Source organism: Mastacembelus armatus, chromosome 6 (genome assembly GCF_900324485.2).
Source record: "Mastacembelus armatus chromosome 6, fMasArm1.2, whole genome shotgun sequence".
Classification (NCBI taxonomy): Eukaryota; Metazoa; Chordata; class Actinopteri; order Synbranchiformes; family Mastacembelidae; genus Mastacembelus; species Mastacembelus armatus.
The window spans coordinates 1043225-1068119 of NC_046638.1; the positions used below are offsets into that span (position 1 = coordinate 1043225).

Genomic DNA, 24895 nt, shown 5'->3' on the forward strand with positions numbered 1-24895 from the left:
GCGGTATATAAAGTACTTCAAATCAGAAGTATATAAGGTAGTTAACGTCAGCTACCCAGTGGTATATAAAGTACTTCAAATTAGAAGTATATAAGGTAGTTAACGTCAGCTACCCGGCGGTATATAAAGTACTTCAAATCAGAAGTATATAAGGTAGTTAACGTCAGCTACCCAGTGGTATATAAAGTACTTCAAATTAGAAGTATATAAGGTAGTTAACATCAGCTACCCAGCGGTATATAAAGTACTTCAAATCAGAAGTATATAAGGTAGTTAACGTCAGCTACCCAGCGGTATATAAAGCACTTCAAATTAGAAGTATATGAGGTAGTTAACGTCAGCTACCCAGCGGTATATAAAGTACTTCAAATTAGAAGTATATAAGGTAGTTAACGTCAGCTACCCAGCGGTATATAAAGTACTTCAAATTAGAAGTATATAAGGTAGTTAACATCAGATACCCAGCGGTATATAAAGTACTTCAAATCAGAAGTATATAAGGTAGTTAACGTCAGCTACCCAGCGGTATATAAAGTACTTCAAATCAGAAGTATATAAGGTAGTTAACGTCAGCTACCCAGCGGTATATAAAGTACTTCAAATCAGAAGTATATAAGGTAGTTAACGTCAGCTACCCAGCGGTATATAAAGTACTTCAAATTAGAAGTATATGAGGTAGTTAACGTCAGCTACCCAGCGGTATATAAAGTACTTCAAATTAGAAGTATATGAGGTAGTTAACGTCAGCTACCCAGCGGTATATAAAGTACTTCAAATTAGAAGTATATGAGGTAGTTAACGTCAGCTACCCAGCGGTATATAAAGTACTTCAAATTAGAAGTATATGAGGTAGTTAACGTCAGCTACCCAGCGGTATATAAAGTACTTCAAATTAGAAGTATATGAGGTAGTTAACGTCAGCTACCCAGCGGTATATAAAGTACTTCAAATTAGAAGTATATAAGGTAGTTAACATCAGCTACCCAGCGGTATATAAAGTACTTCAAATTAGAAGTATATAAGGTAGTTAACGTCAGCTACCCAGCAGTATATAAAGTACTTCAAATTAGAAGTATATAAGGTAGTTAACGTCAGCTCCAACATTAAAGTGATCAACACAATAATCATCAATAATTAGATTCCAATATCAGATCCATTCATGGGAAATGGGTCATTCTGCACAATGAGTACTTTTACTTTGGATACTTCAAGTACATTTGTATGATGGTACTTTTGGACTTTTACTGCAGTAACATTTGGAATGCAGGACTTTTACTTGGAACAGAGGATTTTTACACAGTGCTATTTCCACTGTTACTGCAGTAAAGGATCTCAGTACTCCATAAAACAATGGGAATCAATTTGTCGGTGTTGTTGTGTTTTTGTCCAGCAGAGGACGCTCTCACTCCAAACACTTCCAGAAGGATTTTGTCAAACTAAGAGAAACTTTCTACTTTAGTATTTTATACTCAAGTACATAGATATTATAGAGGTCCCACCCCAAAGTGGTATTTGAAGTCACATGACTGTGGGTGGTTTTAATTGATTTAATTGATTTAATTGATTTAATTTAATTGATGGCAGTGTGTCCTTTCATCAAAGACAGTCAGCTGTGTGTTGTAGATCAGCAGGTGTGAAAAGTGATGAAGTACTTAAGGCAGTCTTTAGAGTATTTCTGTTTCTTGTTCACTGCGTTTACTTCACTATATTAGTTTTAGGAAGTACTGCTGTTTATTATTATTATTAGGCTGATTTTGCTGATCTAGACTAGATTAGATCTTTTCCCCTCTGTCACTAATCATCTGATGACCCCTCAGACTTATCTGGTGAGCCTATGGAGGGCCCAAACCCTATGTTGACAACCCCTGGACTAAAACGTATTTTAAAGCAACTTGAACAGTAAAACGTTGCTAAAATATTAATTCATTAATGTCATTAACCAGTAATGTGAAATATTTTTCAATAATATGAGTCGAACTGGTACTTTGGATATTTGTAGTACATTTTGCTGATAGTACTTTTATTTGAGTGAATGACTGTAATACTTCTACTGCTGTAGACCATTGAGGTCCTCACTCCTTCTAACCTAATTTGAGGGCTCAGACCTGGTTTAAGGGTCCAGATGTGGATTGAGGGTTCAGGTTAGAACCAGGTGTGGGTTGAGTTTGGGGTCAGATGTTTAGGATGTTTAGGGTGAGGGGCGGGGGGGTGTTTTATGTCAGCCAGTGTCCTCACAGAGCTAGAAGACAAATGTGTGTGTGTGTGTGTGTGTGTGTGTGTGTGTGTGTGTGTGTGTGTTAATGCTCTTTCCATTCACTTGTTAATGTTTGTCTTCAGACAGATGAGCTGGGCTCTGATTGGCTGAGAGCTCGTCTCTGCAGGCCACCACACGTTCACAGTCACTTCCCATAATGCACCGGGGGCAGACACACACACACACACACACACTGAATGAGTCTTCAGATGTTCAGGTGGGGGGTCAGATTCCCGAACATGCGCCCACCCCCAACACACACACAGACACACTCACACACACCTCCTTTGTTGTTGCAGGTGAGGTTTAAGTGTGGTGGGGGGAGGAGGTGTGTGTGTGTGTGTGTGTGTGTGTGTGTGTGTGTGTGTGTGTGTGTGTGTGTCTTGGGGGGGGGGCAGTCAGGAATGTCTTTTGTCTGCAGAGTCCTGAGGGGGAGGAGGGTTCATACATACAGCCTCCTTTATATCCACCACATTCAGAACTCCAGACGAAAAATAACTAAATTTAAAATCTGTTTATAATTTTATGCAGATTTTAAAAATGAAACCTGTGCAGGTCGAGCAGCTCTGAGCTCTGTGACTGTGACTGGCTTCACTTCATGTCTCTGACTGTGCATCTCACACATCAACATGGTTTTAATCAGCAACAACACATGGCCAGAATTGTTTGGACAGTTAAATGTCTGAGACTGTCTCGGGGCTAAAATGGCACTTTTCCAATGGAAGTTCTGAATTTAGTTTGACTGAATAAAACATATACTTATATACTCATATACTTTTTGCTCACCCACAAATATATACAATCAGGCCAAAAGTATGTGGACACAATATTGTAACGTGATTGTGACATAATGTTCATTAATCTGCTGCTTGAGAGGCCCAGTTTAATTTTTCCTTCCAGATGTTGAAGCAGCTGCATCCAGACAGTGAGGTCCACCGGTGGAACAGGAACTTCTTCCAGAACAAACCGGTTCTTTATGAAGCTGCTGTCACTTGTTGAGAAGTGAAGAGACAAACAGACTGTGTGGAAGCAGAAGTTGAAGAGGGAAACATCCACTGAAACCTCAGGTCAGAAAACTGTGGAGAGTTGTCTACATACTTTTGGCCACATGATGTTGATGAAAAGCTAACGAGACACAGACACAGACAGGAAGTCAGGTCAGTTGTTTCAGAATTAAAGCACCACATTGAAGGTGGTACATTATATGTATTTTATCGTTTTTCATTGTTTAAACTGGTTTTTAAAACACTTGTTGGCTGTTTTTTTAATTCAAATTGGCTGAAAAAGACCATTTTTAGGCCACACAATAAAGAAGCCCAAGAATCAGTATTTATTGTAATAAACAATTTCAAAGGTAGCATGAAGCTAAAACGTTTGATGCCACATTAATTTGTTTGTTTTCTTCATAAAACCACTTTTTCCATTTTCTCTCGTGTAAATAAAGTTTCTTCTTTGATATAAATGTCGTTTGGCTGCACTGTTTTCTGCAAAAACCCCATTAGTTTCCAACAGGAGTTGATTTTTTATTATTTATTCCTTATTGTCTCTGCATATTTCTGTTGTTAATGTCGCTGCACAGTTTACAAATTGTGTGACCCACATTTAAACGTCACGGACTGGCACTTGGTTTTATTTTGAAAGTGCGGCCAGAGGCTTCGTGCTGAGATCCACGTGAAGAGGTGGAGTCCGAGGGGCCGGCGGTCTGAGGGGGTCTGCAGGGTCCCGAGAGTCAGCGCAGGTTTGCGGAGGTTTAGTTGGAGTCGCAGCTTCTTGTTTGCGGAGGATGTTGGCGCTTCAGTTTGCGGTTCTTCTCGGTGAGTCAAACTTTCTTTAAACTGTCTGAGCAATAAAGTTTCTCCTGTTTGAATCTGACCAGCTGTGGCTTGATAACAATCAATCGAAAAACAAATCAATAGAAAATCAATTTGACCTGATTCCTCCTCACCGTGCTGTGTTCAATGACTCCAGCAACAGCCCGGACATCACAGTTTTGGACTGAAAGACAAACGGATCAACTTTATTCCTTTAGATCCTAATCGATCAACAGAAAACCAATCAGTCCTTTGATTTATCAATCAAACACGTGTCCTCATTGAATTTCCCTGTGTGGGAGAAAACCAGACCTGTTTGGTTGATTGATTGATTGATTGATTTAGTGATTAATGAGTCAATGAAGTGTGTGAACCATGAATCTGTTAGACACAGTCCAGACTGATTAAATCACTGCAGTGAATCTGCCTCAGTTCATGATGATGATGATGATGAAGAACCTCCAGGTTTGACTTGTTCTTCATCAGCACAGACCAACATGGAGCCTTATTTTTTTTAATTTCCAAAATCAAATGTTTTGTCAACAAACTGACATTTAATCTGATTTTTTCACTCACTTTATGGACCTTCGGGCTCTGGACTGAATTCTGACCCTTTCAAAATCTGTTTTTAAGATATTCAGCTGTTCACAAATGAAATTTCTGTGCAACAAACGTTAACGTCTCATATTTTGTTGTGTACGTTGGATCACAATTGTCTGTTTTTGTCCTGATCAATAAGCACCTCAGTTAAATAACGTCCAGTTTCTTGTAACGTCTTTAGATCCACAAAGAGTTTTGGTTACGGATCAGAAATTTATTCATATGTTGAAAACTGAGCAAAGTCTTTATAATCTTTTGGTTGGAGACCAGTGAGGTGACGTGCTGGTTTTAAACTGATGTGCTGAGGAGAAATATATTTTTTATTATTAAATATTTATTAGTAATAATTGTTAGAAGAGTTTGACCTATTTTAGTCCGGTCTCTTCAGGCTGTGGAAGCTGCTGCCTGTTGAGGATAAAATCACTGAAACAACATTAATAAAACTCTTCTTCATTGGGGTCGTCGCTTACGCAGAGCTGTCAGTCATACAGTGGGCGGGGCTTGAAACAGTTTGATTTGTTGTCTGGTCTCAGATTTTCACAATAAGAGCCTCTGTTCTCAGCTCTGCAGGTGTTTACCTGTGCTCAGGAGGGCGGGGCCTCAGTGGGTGGGGCCCCGAGTGACGTCGGTCTCCCAGAGCTCAGCGACGTCTGCACTGAGGGAAGCTGTTACCCAGCAACAGGAGACCTTTTGATTGGCCGAGCTCACCAGCTGTCGTCCACCTCCACCTGTGGTCTGAACCGACCCGAACCGTTTTGCATCGTCAGCCACCTGCAGGTAAACAACACCTGAGATAAACAACAACAGGCTGTGGGTAAATAAACACGGGGGGATGAGTGGCTTTAACTCCTGCAGAGTCTCTCTCGGTGTGCTGCATTTTGATTGGACGCTCTGTGTGTGTGTGTGTGTGTGTGTGTGTGTCGTCTGCAGTGTTTCCTGTGTAACCACTCACTCCCCTGTAAGGAAATAGTGAGCTCAGGCAGCAGACAGATGTTTTTCCAGATGTTCCTGTGGATAAAACACAGACCACTTTAAAGGTCGAAGGTCACGCTGACGCTGTCCAAGCAGACGCTAGATAAACTGAGCGTGCTCAGTGTGAGGCTGTTCGCATAAACATCGTCATGTTTGGATTCATCTTAAACCGCCGGTCTCCTCACACCACAGTTCAGACTGGTCAGGTCACTGGTTTCACTGGTGTCGTCTCTGTAAACTGCGGGTCAGTGTGAGACTGAACTCAGATCAGTTTCCTCTAAAAAGAAAAACCATCACCCCTGAGAAGAGACGACACATAAAACACACACATTCAAATAGGGGGACACGTACCTGGATGGTACCAGTCTCATGTAACATGCAGGTTATTGTGTCGTTCTACACAGGAACTGGAGAAACAATAATGAACCAGCTTCTTCTTCACTCCCAAACATTTCCAGCTTCCTGTTTTAGTTCCCGTCTCAGTGTTTTATTCCCAACAAGTTTCTGCTGCCTCGTTTATTTGAACTAAGATCATCCATCCATCCACGTTCTTCCACTTTGTGAGTCCAGGTACTTTCTTTTGATGGATCATAGATCATTGGTTTTAAAAAGCAGTGACTGGAAGAACAGAACAGATGTGAGGGAGACGTAGAACCTGATATCAGCAGGAACAGTCAGACTTTTAATGCCAGTGAACACTGACTCTAAATGTTCCTGAGCGAGCTGAGAAACTGTGGACTGTGAAAAGGAAGAAAATATTTTAGTTTGATAAGACGTGTTGTTTCACACTGGTCCGACACAGGGCTGGGTCCACATGCTCATGGTTTCACAGGAAAAAATGTGAAAATGTGAAGTTTTTCTCAACGTCATTAACGTTAAATGTTTGAGGTGAATCACGGATCAGGTTGTTTTATGATCTGTTCATTTAAGGAGCTACGGCCAGAAAGTTTCCTCTTATCACGGCTAAAGAACAGCAGAGAGGAATCTGAGGAATTCGCCCTCCATTAACCCTTTACCCCCTGTCTCTCTCTCTCTCTCTCTCCTGTCTGTCTCTGTCTCTCTCTCTCTCTCTCTCTGATTAACCAGGAGGAGAAGAAGTGTTTTGTGTGCGACTCATCAGAACCGTACAACGAGCTGACCAGTCAGACGAGCAGTCATCGTATTGACAACGTCGTCACCACGTTCGCTCCGAACCGACTGAAGACCTGGTGGCAGTCTGAGAACGGTGAGAAGCCAAACAAACACAGGTCAGAGGTCAGAGGTCAAAGGCGACGCCTAGATGTTAGTACTAATTAAAAGGTCACAGGCAGTGGCTTAGTGTGTGTCATTGAGTCCAGATCCCATCCAGAGACTGACAGCACCAATGAATGTGTGTGAATCCAGAACCTGGTTCAGCTTATGGGTCTGAGCCGTAGACCTCCATTGTTGTCCAAAAACTATTAAAAACCCAGCAGGGAGCCACACCGCTGACCTGGCTCACATGGTTCTTCCTCACCAACAATGGGAGGCCTGTCTGTTTCCAAAAACTAGGTCCAGGGTCACCGTTTACAGGCTCTGAAGGAACAAAGAGCCGACTGGTCTCTGCTCTGGTTCCACCGCTCTGCCAGCCGATGTACATGGTAACTTTAGAGCGTCTCAGCAGATGATTTTAGACCCAGGAGCTAAAAATCTTAATTGTGTTTTGTCCCACAGTTTGACTCATGAGTCCGATTTTTAAAAAGTATCATCAGGTTCAGGGACACAGGAGGAAACAGCAGCACAGATTCACCTTCAGTCTGTAGTTATGTTAAAGAGGCTTTAGCCACTAACGGGGTGCAACAGTCCATGGTTTAACCTTTAGACCAAAACCCTCCAGCCCCGAGTCGCTGGATGCCTCCACTCAGTTTAATGAGAGACTGTGTTATTGTTCATGCAGAGGTAGCGCCGGTGTGAACGCAGCCTCAGGCTTTCATTTCTCCATGATTAGTGGTTCTCAAGCTGTGGGGCGGGGCCCTCCTGCAGGACATGCAGTGATTACAGAGGTTGTACACAAAGAAGATGATCCCCTGCAGGAACTTTCCCAGGAGAACAGGAACATTTGGAAGAACTAAACCCACGTTGGAGCGACTACATCTGGTTCTGTAGTTCTGGTTGTGAGACTGTTTATGTAGATTTATAGCTTCAGGACTCAACCTAAGGAAATTAGCTTTTTTCTTTCAGATGGTTTTTTAGTGAGCAGAGATATTTGGTTCATGGCTGGGTCTAACTGGGGAGTTGCAGAATAAGAAACCTCAGTTTGATCAGAGCAGCACCAGAATATAAGATGTATAGATTATTGATCATCGGTTGGTGTATCTGTTCTGCTGCCTGCAGGTCTGGAGAACGTCACCATCCAGCTGAACCTCGAGGCCGAGTTTCACTTCACACATCTCATCATGACCTTCAAGGTGAGTTGTACACTGGTACACACAGCAGAGGATTCTGGGTAATCCCACTCCGACGGCATGAGGGACAGTCCACCTAAGGGTGTTGTGTGGTTTATTACCCTAATCACAGTGTTTGTATGTTGTTTACATGATGAGTCTCAGTGGGATCAGCAGAACACAGGATGTTTAGTTAACGTTCTTTTTGCCTCCTCAGACGTTTCGTCCTGCTGCCATGGTGATCGAGCGGTCAGCTGACTTCGGGAAGACGTGGCAGGTTTATCGTTACTTCGCCTACGACTGTGAGACGTCCTTCCCGTCTGTTTCCCACGGGCCGATGAAGAAGGTCGATGATGTCATCTGTGACTCACGTTACTCCGACATCGAGCCGTCCACTGAGGGAGAGGTACTGCAGTATTCTGATATTTCCACTGCAGTAATATGATACTTTTACTGCAGTACTCAATACTCCTACTACTCTAACAGGAAGTCCGGTGGGCGGCAGGTTATTGCTGTTGATGTCATAACTCACCTGATGATCAGTTTTTAAAATAAAAGTCAATCATTTTTGGACTTGTTCCTTTTTCACAGGTGATTTTCAGAGTTCTGGACCCAGCCTTCAGGATTGATGACCCCTACAGCCCCAAAATCCAGAGTACGCCTCCCCACACCAGACACTAACCATACAGTCTGTCAGGGTTATCGATCAGTTATTGACCTGTCATTGATTATTCTCTTCAGACATGTTGAAGATCACCAACCTGCGGGTGAAGTTCACCAAACTGCACACGCTCGGAGACAACCTGCTGGACTCTCGTATGGAGATCAAAGAGAAGTATTACTACGCCATCTACGACATGGTGGTCCGAGGAAACTGCTTCTGCTACGGACACGCCTCTGAGTGTGCCCCCGTTGAGGGAACCGGCCACCCCATGGAGGGCATGGTGAGCTCTGGGTGGCAGCTTCACCTCCACTTCATTTCATTCGTTACCAGCTGATGCAGCTCCATCAGCTGTAGGAACAGTTCCTCCTTTAAGCACTGACAATAGTTTTTCCTTTCATTAAAATATTCAAATGTTGGTGAACCTTTTTAACAAACAGTGAACTCAGCATTAATTGTTGTGTTTTGTGTATGTGCAGGTTCACGGTCACTGCATGTGTAACCACAACACCAAAGGCCTGAACTGTGAACAGTGTCAGGATTTCCACCACGACCTTCCCTGGAGACCAGCTGAGGGACGCAACACCAATGCCTGCAAGAGTGAGTGCATAGTGGATTTTACTGGTCTGTTCTGGTTGCTGCTGGTCTGTTCTGGTTCCTATTGGTCTGTTCTGGTTCTTGCTGGTCTGTTCTGGTTCCTGCTGGTCTTTACTAGTGTGTGGTATTTTCTTGTACTTTATACTTTTCTTTCTGGTTCATACTGGTGATTGTGATTAAGGTGCTGCCAGATATAAATTTTACCGGAAGTGTGTTAACTTTTCTTCGTCTCTTTGTGATCCCAACATCCCAGTGTCTGACCGACTCTCCTTCTTCTTCTGTGGTGTCTGTAGAGTGTAACTGTAACCAGCACTCAGTCTCGTGTCACTTCGACATGGCCGTGTTCATGGCCTCAGGAAACGTCAGCGGAGGAGTTTGTGAAGACTGTCAGCACAACACAGCCGGACACAACTGTGAGCAGTGTAAACCATTTTATTACCAGCATCCAGAGAGAGACATCCGAGACCCCAACATCTGCGAACGTGAGTCCTGATCTGTTCAACTTGACACTAAAACACACCCAGTGTGAACCGTCTGATCTGATATATATCAAAGACTGTGAGCAGAGTAGATCTAATCCATATTGTCTGATGGTCTAAAAACCACCAGACACAGCAGCTTCACACAATAACTTCATTTTTGAAAAATCCACTTTTCCCTGTTGGTAAAAGACAAGACATTTCTTTTTGACATGTACATGGTTTATTAGGTTTTCTGTAGTCTGTCCTCTGGATCCCAAAAGAATCGATGATGATGGTTTGGGTGTCAGGCGTGAAGGGAATGAATCTAAAACAGGGTATTAAGATGCTCTATAACTCCAGTAAGAGCCACAGAACTTGGTGCTGACAGATTTTATTTATATGAGAAAAATCTGTAAAAACAGATTGTTCCTTTAAAATGTGGAGTTTTGTCTCAATGTTCCAGAAAACACCTGGACTCTGTAAAACATGCAGGTTTTATCAGACTATCTAACTTCAAACAAACCACCTCACACACCAAGTGGCTTTCCTGGATCTTTTGATGATAATAACATGGTCTTCCTCAGTAGATAGTGTTACTCAGTTTATTCAGCCCAGAATCCCAAACCACACATTCCCCTCAGAGGGTTTTTATAGTTTGTGCAGCATAAACCATCTTCTGTTGTTATAGCTGAGGTTTTCTTCCTGTTACTGACTTTATTTAAGCTGCAGTCGGGGCTTTATTCTGAGACTTGACCTGTCGTGTCTTCCAGCCTGTAACTGTGACCCCGTGGGCTCTCTGAACGGAGGAATATGTGACCGCATGACGGATGTCCGAGCCGGTCTGATCGCCGGTCAGTGTCGCTGCAAAGCCAATGTGGAGGGAGAACGCTGCGAGCGCTGCAGACAGGCGCATTACGGGCTGAGCGACGACCCCGAAGGATGTAAAGGTACGAAAACAACAAATAGTATTCAGTGGTACACACACGAACACACACACAGAAATACACACATACAGGCACAATCTGCAGAATATCCAGCAGGATTAACTGTTTATTATGATGCAGTGAATGATTATTGTGTGTGTGATGACTGTTTATGCGGTTTGTGTGTTGTTATTGTTGTTGTTTGTGTCATGTGACTTTTCAGCGTGCACCTGCAACCCTGTGGGAACGCTCCCTGGAGGAAATCCCTGCGACAGTGAAACAGGAAGCTGCTTCTGTAAACGCCTGGTGACCGGTCGGGACTGTGACCAGTGTGTGGTGAGATAATACGTTTATTTACTGGTGTTTCACAGCCGGTGGCATCAGGAGGGACGTTCTCCCAGTCCTGCATGTGTAACTGGTCAGACTGGAATCAGACACTAATGTGTTAAGAACAAGTGCAGAGTAGGTGCAGCTGTGCAGTAAAAGGTGTGTGACTTTACATTCTCATGGTGTCTAATAAATCAGTTTAGTGCAGAAAGGACCAGTTTACTGACAAACTGTAGGAGGTGACGTGTGTTTATTATGTGGGAAAGAGATGAAAGTCCTCTCACGCCTTTAAATCAGGTTGTTACTGACACAAACAAGCTGGGAGGTCCTGAAAGACTTAATGACACGTCTCTAACATCTGCTGTGTGTGTGTGTGTGTGTGTGTGTGTGTGCGTGTGTGTGTGTGTGCGTGCGCGTGCGTGTGTGTGTGTGTGTGTGTGTGTGTGTGCTTTCAGGCTGAACACTGGGGTCTCAGTAATGACATGGACGGCTGCAGACCATGTGACTGTGACCTTGGAGGAGCCTTAAACAATCAGTAAGTCCAACAGTAAATAAGTACCAGCATCTCGTCATAGAGCTATAAAGGCTTATACACTTAACACTTACTCTGTCTCCCCTCTCTCCTTCCTCATCTTACCCACATTATTCACACTTCCCTCAGTTCTGGCATCGTACCCCCATCACTCAAGACAGCCATCATCTCACCAATTCTAAAAAAACCTGGTCTCGATCCTGCCGACCTTAACAACTTCCGCCCTATCTCCAATCTCCCGTTCCTCTCCAAAATCCTGGAAAAAGTTGTTCACCACCAGGTCCATACCCACCTTTCCGCCAATAGCCTATACGAACACTTTCAATCTGGTTTCCGCCAACTTCACAGCACTGAAACTGCCCTGGTCAAAATCACCAACGACCTCCTAGTAGCCGCAGACTCTGGCCTTGTCTCCATCCTCATCCTCCTTGACCTAACTGCAGCTTTTGACACCATCTCTCACAATATTCTCCTCCATCGCCTTGCTTCCATCGGCATAGCCGGCTCGGTCCTCTCATGGTTCACCTCCTACCTATCTGACCGCACCCAGTCCGTCCATCTCCAGAACTTCCACTCCCAGCCCTCTACTGTCAGTTGTGGCGTGCCTCAGGGCTCTGTCCTGGGGCCCCTCCTCTTTATTATTTATCTCCTTCCTCTCGGACATATCTTTAGGCAACATAACATCAATTTCCACTGTTATGCAGACGACACCCAGCTCTACCTCTCTGCTGCTCCATCTTCTACCCTCCCCCCTCCCTCTCTCCTTACCTGCTTACATAATATCAAAACCTGGTTCACCCATAACTTTTTGAAACTCAACCCTGACAAAACTGAAATTCTCCTCGTGGGCACCAGATCCACCCTTTCTAAAACCAGCACCTTCTCTATTCAAATTGACAACAATACTGTCCTCCCCTCCCCCCAAGTTAAAAGCCTGGGTGTCATCCTAGACGGTACTCTCTCCTTCACTCAGCATATCAATACCACTACCCGGTCGGCCTACTCCCATCTCCGTAACATAAACCGCATCTGTTCATCACTCACCACCGATAGCACGGCAATACTCATTAACGCCTTTGTCACCTCTCGTTTGGTTTACTGTAACTCACTCCTCACTGGTCTACCTCTCAAATCACTTCGCAAACTTCAACTTGTCCAGAACTCTGCTGCCCGAATCATCACCAGAACTCCATCCTCACATCCACACTGCGCCCCGCCTTTGGAACATTCTCCCTCATCGCATCCGGTCGTCTCCGGACTTATCAACTTTTAAATCATCACTCAAAACGTATCTGTTCCGTATAGCGTTTTCCACCTAACTCTCTTAACTTCTCAAAGCAGCCCGTGATGTCCTACCACCCTCTGCCTATTTCATATTGTCTCATACTGTTTCATATTTGTTGTTCTGTCATCTGGGTTTCTGTATTTCAATTTACTTTTACTGTACTTCGCCCACTTCCTAGATAATCACGCTTTTGCCTTTACATTCTCTCCCGCCGTTTATGTATTCTTGTTACTGTTGTTTTAATGCACTCTATGTATATCATGCTGTATGCTTCCTTTACTATCTGTAAGGTGACCTTGAGACTTTGAAAGGCGCCATGAAATAAAATGTATTATTATTATTATTATTATTATTAACAGACATCTGACATTTTGTGCTTCCTGTGGTGCTGCAGGTGTGACCAACTGAGCGGCCAGTGCGTCTGCAGAGATCACATGTTCGGGCGACGCTGTGATCAGGTCGAGTCTGGTTTCTACTTCATCGCTCTGGATCACTACACCTACGAGGCCGAAGATGCCAAGTTTGGACCAGTGAGTCGTTTTTTTAACCTTTGGCCTCTTGTTCGTCCAGAAGTCGATAGTCCAGGAACATTTTTCTGCCTAATGTCAACACTCTTGGATCCTTTTCCTGTTTTTTGGAGCTTTAAAAACACAGTTTGTGTTTCACAGGAACAGGAAGCTGAACATTTTATTATTTTAGTAATGTTCTTATCATGTCCCTTCATGTTTTATGGCCTCATCCTGTCTCTTCAGGGAGTGACGGTGGTCCAGAGACCTCACCCTCAGGACCGCAGTCCCACCTGGACTGGTGTTGGTCTGGTCAACGTCCCAGAGGGGGCCTTCCTGGAGTTTACTGTGGACAACATCCCCCACTCCATGGAGTATGACATCATCATCCGCTACGAGCCTCAGGTAACGATCTGCTAACCCTGGACACAGAGAAGACAAAACAATAAATAAGACGGGGCTGAAGGTTCAGGTCTGATGTGCTCGTTGGTCCTGTAGCTCCCTGACCAATGGGAAGAGGTCCTGATGACGGTGATGAGGCCTGGACCAATCAGAGCAGACAGCCGCTGTGTTAACACCGTACCCGACGATGACAACCAGATGATCTCGCTCCACCCCAGCTCACGGTAAGATGCCAACTGTTTTATGTTTAACACAGGAAGACATCAAGTGTTTTAGTTTGGAGACCTTAAAGCAGACGGGCCTCTGTCTCCTCAGGTATGTGGTCCTTCCCAGGCCGGTTTGTTTTGAGTCTGGTCTGAACTACACAGTGCGCCTCAGTCTGCCGCTGTACTCGGCCGCCAGCGACGTCCAGTCTCCGTACACCCTCATCGACTCGGTGAGGAATCTGTTCTTCTCACGCTCTGGAAGTGATGGAACATGTTCACGTGGTTGTATCCTCAGGTCATTCTTTCTGTCAGACTCATGCTTTTCTTCCTCTCAGATCGTGTTGATGCCTCACTGTAAGAACCTGGACATCTTCACGGCCTCAGAGGGAGGAGACTCCAGCGGGAACAGCGACTGGGAAACCTTCCAGCGTTATCGTTGTCTGGAGAACAGCCAGAGCGTCGTGAAGACACCAATGACCGACATCTGCAGGAATTTCATCTTCAGCATCTCTGCCATGTTGCACCAGGGAGCTAAAGGTACACGAGTCCGCCTTAAACCCAGTGAAGTAATGTTTAAACTCACTGTGACTCCACAGTGCATGAGCTGAGCACAGCAGAGTGGGAGGTGATGGCAAATACTTTTATCTAACCCTCAGTAGGCAGAGAGTCTGAGCCATCACGAGGGGAATCACATGTACTTAGTTTTATTTATGAAGGGACATGTTGTTATAATAACCTCATAGCAACAAACCTGACAGAGTCGGAGAAGAAGAGATGAAAACATTCCTGACAAACCCCTCAGCTCTGCTGCTGAATCCTGACCTTTGCCCTCAGTGGAACGACGACAGGAGAAATAGAAACCTGGTTCTGATTCAGACACAGATGGTCCCTACAAAAGTACATGATTTCAAAACAAGAAAGAAAAACAACTTAAACATTAAAACACAAATTGAAGATCAGGATCTTTTGGTTTGAAGAGGGTTGAAACAGAGTCTGGTCCTCTGGGAGTTAGTTCCAGCACAATGAAGAAAACACTCAATGAGCTGAGAGGTCCAGATGAGTCCGATGGATGGGTTTTCAGAGATTTAGAGACAAGTACTTCAAACTCTGTTCGTTGGTGCAGAGACCTGGTCTTCTCAGACCAGTACAGCTGGAAATGAAAGCATTGATTAGTCCTGTTTGTACATGAGTCCAAAATATAGAGTTTGATTTGACTGTGGCTGTTTGTCACATTCACATTGTCACACAGGTTTGATGTAGGTCTGCAGTTGGGAGCTGTATGCGGACTGGTCTTTAGGGGAGGCTGGAATCGTGGATTCAGATGTTTGGTTGTTGAGTGGTGCCGATCAGAGCTTCACTCTAAATGCTTTTATCCATTTGCCTGGTTTGGTCTCACAAAGGGGACAGTCATTGCCTCACGTCCATTGTCAGCACTGATTCAGTCCTCCCTTCTTTCCTGTTATTATTGTTAAGCTCTGACTGAAGTCACTCGTCAGGGTTTCCGTCCTCTTTGACCTCCTAAACAAGACTCGACTGGTTTCTTCTTCCTCACATTCTTAAACATCCTCAGACGTCCTGGCTCATAAAGCTGTCAGCACCAGACGGAGACACTGTGGAGTTTGTTTTCAGTGCATTCCTCAAGGTTGTTGGTTTTCTGACGTGTCTCCTGTGTTGAACTTCATTTCCCAGAATGCCAGTGTGACCCCCAGGGCTCCCTCAGCACCGTGTGTGACCCCAGCGGGGGTCAGTGTCAGTGTCGCCCCAACGTGGTCGGCAGGAACTGCGACAGATGTGCTCCGGCTACGTTCCAGTTTGGACCCAATGGCTGCAGAGGTCAGGACCCGATCAATCAGTAATCAATTACTGCTGATAATAGCAATAAACAGCTGCAGAGGCACTTTAAATAACCTCATGTTACGGTGATGAAGACGGCACCTGAATGTGTTTTGGTGTTTTTGCAGCGTGTGCGTGTGACCCTCTGGGTTCACAGAGTCCGTTTTGTGATCAGCTGACCGGTCAGTGTGTTTGTGTTCCGGGAGCATATGGTCGTCAGTGTGACCGATGTTTGCCAGGTCACTGGGGGTTCCCCACCTGCCAACCCTGCTCCTGCAACGGACACGCCGACAATTGTGACCCCCTCACTGGGCGCTGCATCCACTGCAGGGACCACAGCACTGGACACAGCTGTGAAAGGTAATCAATGAATCAGTCAGTCAATCAATCAATCAATCAGTGATCAGTTATCTGGACACAGCATTGAAACACAAAATCTGCAGCAGAACAGAGGTCAGATATCTCATCACTTCCTCCCACCCGTGTCTAGGTGTCTGGATGGTTACTATGGCAACCCCGTGCTGGGGTCAGGTGACCACTGCCGTCCCTGCATGTGTCCCGACGGCCCCGTCAGCCTGCGGCAGTTCGCGGGAAGTTGTTACCGTAGCAACGACTCCCAGCAGGCCATCTGTGTCTGCAACACCGGATACAGAGGTAAAAACCGAGCGTCCGAGGGTTTTCAGCAGGAAGTGAAAGAAACTGTGGTACTTTGCAGTTGTTGTGAGTGAAACATCTACAGACCTGCAGAGACAAAGAGTTTTAATTTAAAGAGAAGAACCAGGGATTTAGTTTGATGTAAACACAGCAGGAATGTGACGTGACACCTGGTCTGTTATTACCACAGGAACAAAGATGTGAAGACTGAAATCAGCTGCTGACAGACACATGAATCACCAGCTTTTGTTTCCACTTTAGGACGCGAGACCTTTATGACACACTGGCTTCTGATTGGCTGTCAGGTTTAAATATTTAAAGACACTTAAACCAAAGCTCCAATTAAAAAGACTGAAAAGCGAAGACAAGTGAAAGAGCTGAAGTCGAAGCACTGAAAGCATTAGAGGTTTAAAACTATGAACTCTTTTATAAATTATTTGCTGAAAAATAGAAATTATTTTATTTTATTTAAATAAATTACCAGCTGAAAGCAGCTAAACTGGATTAGATGTTTGAGGATCAGGATCTGCCATTGTTTTCTAGTGAAAGAGAGAATCAAAGGCAGGAGGTGAAAACCAGCTGGAGCGTATCAGTCCAGTTTCACTCTGAGGTGTCAGTTTGTATGTGTGATATAATATAATATAATATAAATTAATGCAGCTCACCTGCCCTCTCCAGGTGCTCGCTGTGACCAGTGCTCACCTGGTTACTATGGGAACCCCGGAGAGGCAGGGGGCCAGTGTCAGCCCTGTCAGTGCAACAACAACATCGATATGTTGGACCCCGAGTCCTGCGACGCCCGGACCGGCGAGTGTCTGCGCTGCCTGCACCACAGCGAAGGCCCCGCCTGCCACAACTGCAAACTGGGTTACTACGGCAACGCCCTGCTGCAGGACTGCACGAGTGAGTACGCCGCGTTTACTGGGGTCACCGTGGCAACCACCTTCGTTGCTGTACGTAGCGACGTCACAGGAATGCAGAGCAGTGGGGTCCAGCTGAGTAACAACAACATGGGTTATAAATGAAACTTAGCAAGTCAGAACATGTGGGTATAAACAGTAAGTGCTCACTGTAATGAAGCTTAATGATCTTATTTTAAATCAAGACATTCATACATGTTCAGTAAAGCCTTGAATTCTCAATAAAAAGTCTTTGAGGACAAAACCACGTTAAAATCTCAATCATGGTCTGGTCCCGGTCCGCAGAGTGTGTTTGCAACCAGCTGGGCAGCGATCCTTCCAGCTGTGCGTCATCCGGCAACTGTCACTGCGACCGGACCAGCGGCCAGTGTCACTGCCTCCCCAACGTGATTGGTCAGCACTGCGACCGCTGTGCGCCCGAGACCTGGAACATGGCGAGCGGCCGTGGCTGTCAGATCTGCGACTGCAACCCCGAACACTCGTACGGGACGTCCTGCAACGAGGTGAGGAGGAAAATGGAAATCATCAGTTACATTACTATGTTTTATAAAAACGTCAATGAAATAGTGCAAAGCTTGGACCATTCTGTTTTCTGTTGGTCTAAAAACAGTCTGGACTCTCCACAGATCAGCGGTCAGTGTTCCTGCCAGCCCGGCTTTGGAGGAAGAACGTGCAGCGAGTGTAGAGAGCTGTTCTGGGGAGACCCTGAAGTCAAGTGTCATGGTAGGTTCTCCTTCTATATGTTCGCTATCAGGAACCAGCTCACTGGTCGTCAGTCAAACATGTTGTCAGTTTGGTGGAAATCACTGGCAAAGAACTCAACTCATCCTTGACAAACATCTCAATCAGAGTCCAGATCTGAGTCCAGCGTCCAGTTCTGAGCTCAGACCTGAGTCCAGAGAAGAGATCAGCTCAGATCTGAGTTCAGAATTCCTCAAGGTCTCTGACTCATTTTAGGCATCTGAGAGTAAAAGCAGAGCTGTGGGAACAGTGCAGCCCCCCATCATGGTCAGATGCAGTCTGCCGTGACTCATATGAACTTCATGAAGGCCTGCTAGTCCTGTCGCCATGGCAACAAGACCAGAAATCTGCCTGAACATCCGAATATCTTTAAAATCCACAAAGAGGCTTTGTTGGTGTGAAGCGGAGCTGGAGGCTGAACCTGCTGAGAGAGGGGGGAAGAGAAGAAGGTCAGCATGACACCAAGTGGGAGGGAAGAGGGAAGGAAAACCTGGAATAATGTGGGAAAGAGAAAAGTAAACCAGAGATAAAGTAGAAGAAGCTGTCAGATTAAAAACATGTCTTTAAACCTGTTGATGGATCACAGGATCCTGACTCTGAGTCTTTTCCTCTGGATTCAAGACCGGACTCTCTGACCCTGTTTGGTTGTTGATGTAAACTGTAGACTAAACTGTCTGTGGTCAGTGTCAGTCGGTTTGTGGTTCAAATATATAACGAGCTTTAGTCCAACACCATCGTCAGGGCAAAGATTTATCTCCACTGACAGACTGTGTCTGTGTCTGTTGAGAGAGATTCAGTTCTCAGAGATTCTCAGTCTGGTTCTAGTTTGTTTCTTCTGCAGCTGAAAGAAGCTTCAGCTGTGTTTAATACAAACCAGATGGGACACACAAACACACTCACACAAACACACACACACACACACACACACACACGCATATTTAGTTAAACAGGAAGTCATTTTGTCTGTGACTCTTCCTGTGAAATGTTTTCACTGTAAATATGGAGTCTGACCTCCTGGAGATGTTTGTATCTCATTTTCCTTCCTCTCGCTGAAACATAAAACTCGTCCTCAGACTCTTCGCTCTGCAAACACTCAGACCTTTCATCACATTCTCAGGCTGTGACTGCAGATATTTGTTTGCCTGTGTGTGTGTGTGTGTGAGGGTGTGTGAGGGTGTGTGTGCGTGTGTGTGCGTGTGTGTGTGTACAGTAAATAAACTGGTTTAGGTTTCATTGATGTGCAGTAAACAGGCAGGAGACTTAACTAAAGTTTCTCCTCTAAATAAAACATGTAGACACTGAAGAATCAGATTCACAGTTATGTTGTTCAGGATCAGTGTGAACACACACAAACACACACACGAGCCTGTATTCTGAAAAAAAATCATGTCAGGAAATGGGATAAAGTCAAAACAAAGATGAAAAGACGAAGCTGCTCTCAACATCAGCCAACATCTGGGGCAGCACAACCAAACATGCCCACATTTTTCACTCAGCGTCTCCTTTTTCTCTGGTAAAGTGTGTGAAGCTCCAGACACAGCAGACTGAGCTGATCTCTGATGTGGTTTTATGGTTCAACTGTATGTGTGTGCGTGTGTGTGTGCGTGTGTGTGCGTGTGTGTGTGTGTGTGTGTGTGTGTGTGTGTGCGTGCGTGTGTGTGTGTGTGTGTGTGTGTGTGCGTGTGCGTGTGTGCAGATATATTATTGTGATTTACTGTCAGACCACTGACCTAAAGTCACTGGTGAAAAGTAACTAAATACATTTACTAAAGTGCTTTTAAGTTATTTATACTTCACCTGTGTATTTCCATGTTGTGCTACTTCACCCTTGGACTTCACTACATGTCAGAGTCAAACCTTGGACTTTTTCCTCCACAGAGCTAAAGTCTAGATCTTCGGTGCTTCAGTCAGTTTTAACTATGAAGCAAGTGTTTAATTAGACTCTCTGTGATATTAAAAAGTCTTAAACCTGTTCAGTAAAACCTTTAGACTTTCAGGATCTTTGAGTATCTGTACCTGGTGTCCACATCTGGTAAAGAAGAGTAAAGCTGCAGATGTTGACCAGGAATCTGATGAACCCTCTGGTCTCTCCTCAGCGTGTGACTGTGACCCTCGTGGCGTCTCTCAGCCGCAGTGCAACAAAGTCAGCGGCCACTGCGTCTGTGTGGAAGGCGTCTCCGGACCACGATGTGACGTCTGCGCCCGCGGTTTCTCAGGAACCTTCCCGGACTGTCAGCGCTGCCACGAGTGCTTTGCTGAGTGGGACAATGTCATCGGTCAGCTGACCAATCAGACGCACCGCCTCGTCAACAAGGTCAACGCCATCAAAGCCAGTGGAGTCAGTGGACCGTACAGGAAGTCCATGGAGAGCATGGAGAGGAGCGCTGCCGAGATCCGGGTCCTCTTGAACCAGAACCCAGCGTCACAACCGCTGACAGAGATCCAGCACCTGCTGCAGCAGGCCAGGTGAGACTGACTTTAAGCTGCTGGCATTAACTTTAATACGAGATTAAGGCAGGTTAAAGCAGTGACCTCTGACCTCTCTTTGTCTCATAGTGACCTGATAGGGGCCCTCAGCCAGATGTTGAACCACACAGAGGAGACTCTGGGGCAGGTTGAGGACCAGGACTCTGCTGCAGAATCTAAACTGGACTCAGTGACGTCAGACGCTCAGAAACTGGAGCGGACGGTTCAGGAACTTCTGGATCAGGTCGAGTTCATCAAGAACTCTGACATCAGAGGTAAAGACGGCCGAAGGTCAGAGGTCGGCCGCCGGGGGCATGTTAACATCAGACAGTGGTTCACATGAGTCCTAAAGGTGCAATGTGTGAAATGTCAAAGATTTAGCAGCATCTAGTGGTGAGACTGGAAGAAAAATGCAGCCAGTTATTGTTAAGAAATGTGATAAAGACTGTTTTGCATGTTCTGGAGCTTTGGGCTGCAGGTTTCAGGTGAAGAACATGTGAGTGAGCTGTTAAACTAGAGTTCCTCCAGGTGGACCAGGGTCTGTGGGGCTGTGTCGCCCCCTGTGGGCGGATTTTCAAATCTGTCAGTTTATTCCTGAACTGGCTTCACATCAAGAATCAAACACATTATAATAATAATAATTATTAATTAATTAATCCTACTGATGACCAGCTGTGGAGTTTAAATAAAGTTTTCTTTGGTGAGTCTCAGTCAGCTGATTTCTACTTCCTGTCTGTTGCCAGGGGCGACCGACAGCATCACTAAGCACTTCCTGCAGTCTCAGGCGGCTGAGGCTCGAGCGAACGCCTCCACCATCGATGCCGGCAGCCCCGTGGAAGCCTCCGCCGCTCTACGGCAACTCACAGAGGACAAACTGAACCAAACCCAAAAGGACTTCCTGAATAGGCACAGCGAGCACGCCCGCAGACTGGACGACCTGGCAGGAGAGCTGCAGACTCTGGACCTCTCAGAGATCAGCCACAAGGTCAGAGAGTGAAATCTGAACCTGTTCTCGACACAGGCGTCAGGGTTCTACGTTCTATAAACACATTTGACCAAATGACATATTCGTTAAAATCACATTTGACTCGTGAGGATCAACAACCATAGGCTCCTCTGATCAACTGTCCAAAGACCTGATAATGAGACCAGCTGATCTTTTAGTGCAGGCCAGGATGTTAAGACTCCCAAAGTGCTTCCAGCTTGAAATGTTCGCTGTGTGAGACGTCCTTAATAAAAGTTAAGGGGAACTATCGAACTCTAGACAATTAAACCTCCCAAAATGTCTGCTGGACCGAAAGGCAAATAAAGTAAAGAGTAAACCTGAATAGACCTTTCAACAGATTAACAGAAACAGTGTCTCTTCATTAAACTCCGCCTTCATGTTCTGTCCTGGCTCTTGCAGACCTGCGGCAGTCCGTCACCAGGTCAGGAATCGTGCTGGTCCTCTTCCTGTGGAGGTCTGGGCTGTGTGGACTCTGATGGTCATACCAAGTGTGGAGGTGAAGGATGTGACGGCGTGGTAACAACAGCCAACAGCGTCTGGAGGAAAGCCCAAGAGTCTGAACAGGAAATCATCAGCGCCATGCAGGAAGTGGAGAAACTGTCCAAGTTGGTGAGTCTGCCTGGGCCTGGTTCTGACTGTGGTGGTTCCGACAGGTCCTGGGCTTTGGGGGCTGTTCTCACCTGTATTTTGTCTTCAGGTGTCAGAGGCCAAGCTGAAGGCAGATGCGGCGAAGCTGAGCGCTCATGACGTCCTGGTGAAAACCAACAGAACCAAACAGAGAGTGGACCAGAGCAACGAGGAGCTGAGAAGTCTCATCAAGCAGATCAGAGACTTCCTCACACGTATGTCTCTGATTTAGTGTTTATCTGGTTCTGTTCGTTATTGTCTGAGATCTGTGAACACTGGGATCCAGTAAAAAGGTCCTGACTGGTCGTCTGGTGTTTAGTCTGGCACTAACACTGACACTGGATCCGTATGGAGTCCGCTCTAAAACACAGGAACCATTGCAGAGATTCTGCAGTAACGTTTTAGTTCATCTTCTCTTGGACCTTATGAGTCCGAGTTTCCAAAGAGCCGCTGTTTGTGTTGTTTCAGAGGACGCTGCAGACCCGGAGAGCATCGAGCTGGTGGCTAACGAGGTTCTGGCAATGCAGATGCCAACCACACCAGCTCAGCTGCAAAACCTGACCGAGGAGATCCGGCAGAAGGTGCGAGAACTAGGACATGTGGAGACCATCCTGCAGCAGAGTGCAGACGATATCCAGAAAGCTGAGAACCTGCTGGACCAGGCCCGCCAAGCCAGGTTGAGTGTTGATATTTGGTCTTAAAAAGAGCTCAACCCTATAAGTTCCTGTAATAAGACTGATAAAGTCCCACTTCCTGTGTTGCTCAGTGAGGAGGCGGCCGATGTGAAGGACAGGGCAGAGAAGGTGAAGCGAGCTCTGGAAGAAGCTGAGCGAGCTCAGACCGCTGCCAGCAGCGCCATCCAGCAGGCTGCAGCCGACATCCAGAACACCAACAGCCTGCTGTCCTCGGTCAGTACTGCCTCACTTTTTATGAACCACATGACGCACACGTTTACTCGGCGTTTACTGACGTCACATCGGACACGCCAAGGTGACACCATGTCTGTTCGTGTCGCGTTCAGGTGGAGTCAGAAACAGCGGACGCAGAGCTGAAGCTGAACAACGCCTCCCAGAGGCTGCAGAGGCTCGAGCAGGACGTGACCCTGCTGAGAGACAAAGCTCTGAACATCACGCTGAGCACCGAGCGCACCAATCAGGACGCAGCGAGCATTAGAAATATCACAGAGGAGGTGAAGAAGGTGAGTCTCTGCAGATTATCTGTTTCTTTTGACAAAATCCTCCAGGACCTTAAAACTAATAAATATTTGTGTCACCAAATCTGTCTGCGTTTGTGGTTTTGTGTGTGTGTGTGGTCAGAACCTGGACTCGGACCTGAAGGATAAGTACGCCACAGTGGAGCAACTGATAGTTCAGAAGGCAGGGGGCGTGGCCGATGCAAAGAAGAGGGCGGAGTCACTGCAGCAGGAAGCTAAAGAGCTGCTGTTGCAGGCCAGCGACAAGCTGCAGCAGCTCAAAGGTGACGCACTGACAGCACATCTGCACCCTCGGTGTCCCAGTTATTGAACCCAACTGTTGCTCAAGAAATGGTTCTGGTTCTGCGCAGTCATTTGTTAAAACATGGTTCCTGGTTTCTATGTCCCTGTTGTTCTCAGATCTGGAGAAGTCGTACGACGACAACCAGCGGACCCTGGAGATGAAGGCGGAGCAGCTGGTGGAGCTGGAGGCCGCCGTGAAGGAGCTGCTGCAGGAGATCAGCCACAAGGCCACCGTCTACAGCACATGCCTGTTCTAGGGTCAAAGGTCACACTCATTTAATCCTGAATCTGTGACGTCAGATGTGACCTGCTGACCTTTTCTCAACAGCCAATCAGAAGTGAAAAGAGTTTTTCAATCAGAGAAGACAAAGACCAAAATGATTCTGTAACTAGATTGTGTTTCAATGAAACCAAAGACTTTTTAGCAGAAACCACTTTGACAAAGAGCGAATGTTTGTTGTACATGTAAAAACTGTACATTGTCTTTTAAACTCACGCCGAAGAAAAGTTCAGCAAATAATGAAACAAAAAAAAAAAGAGTGGTGAAATAAATTGAAATGATCAATAGGTAGTGATCAGCTGAAACCGATCGACACTGATTTGACATCGATCGGCTTCTTTATTAAATGAGAACATGTTAAACCTTCACTGACAATGGTGAGGTTTAAAATCAGGAGCATGTTTGTGAACCTCGTAAAGTCAAAGTGATCAGTTTTCAATCATCTGTTCAATGAATGTTTAAACCATGTGACTGCAACTTTTTTACTCCATTTTCTACTTTTTTATTTACGTGGTGAAAAAGTCCCAAATGATTTTTAATAAAAACGTTTTTACATTTAAAGTCACACGGATTCTGTTCATCTTTGCTTTAGAGTTTACAATATCACTGAAATGTGTCATCGGGTCAGACGGACTCTGACACTGAACCAGTCCGTTTACCTGTGGTCACTGCAGCCAAGTGATTGCACCTGTGGAATCACAATCACATGAAGCTGTGAACAGCAGTGAGAAGAGGCCTGGGCAACACTGGAGGTCAGATGAGATCCACCATGTGGGGTGAGGACCTGAGCAGGACCACAGAGACTGCAGCTTTGGGATGTGGAAGTGGGAGTTAATAATACGGGCCTGCACAGAAGTGATCCGGCCTCTTGAACAGTCCTTGTGCAGGGTGGACACTGCCTGACTCCATCTGTGACCACAGCCCAGTTTTCCCA

At 45.6% G+C, this 24895-nt stretch overlaps 1 protein-coding gene across 1 annotated transcript; it reads left to right on the plus strand.

The window, feature by feature from the left end:
• The first annotated feature begins 4037 nt into the window (after positions 1-4037).
• On the plus strand, positions 4038-24522 carry lamb1a (laminin, beta 1a). Its single transcript, XM_026311318.1, has 33 exons — positions 4038-4068; positions 5228-5442; positions 6724-6862; positions 7990-8063; positions 8257-8445; positions 8631-8694; positions 8781-8983; positions 9180-9300; positions 9591-9779; positions 10529-10705; positions 10905-11017; positions 11464-11543; positions 13220-13355; positions 13578-13736; positions 13830-13957; positions 14049-14169; positions 14275-14476; positions 15629-15772; positions 15901-16132; positions 16263-16426; positions 17105-17329; positions 17632-17849; positions 17973-18069; positions 20184-20553; positions 20644-20828; positions 21297-21538; positions 21959-22168; positions 22257-22401; positions 22655-22862; positions 22953-23094; positions 23208-23384; positions 23503-23662; positions 23799-24522. The coding sequence occupies exons 1-33, from the start codon at positions 4038-4040 to the stop codon at positions 23936-23938; spliced, it is 5400 nt and encodes a 1799-aa protein (XP_026167103.1). The 3' UTR covers positions 23939-24522.
• The last annotated feature ends 373 nt before the right edge of the window (positions 24523-24895 follow it).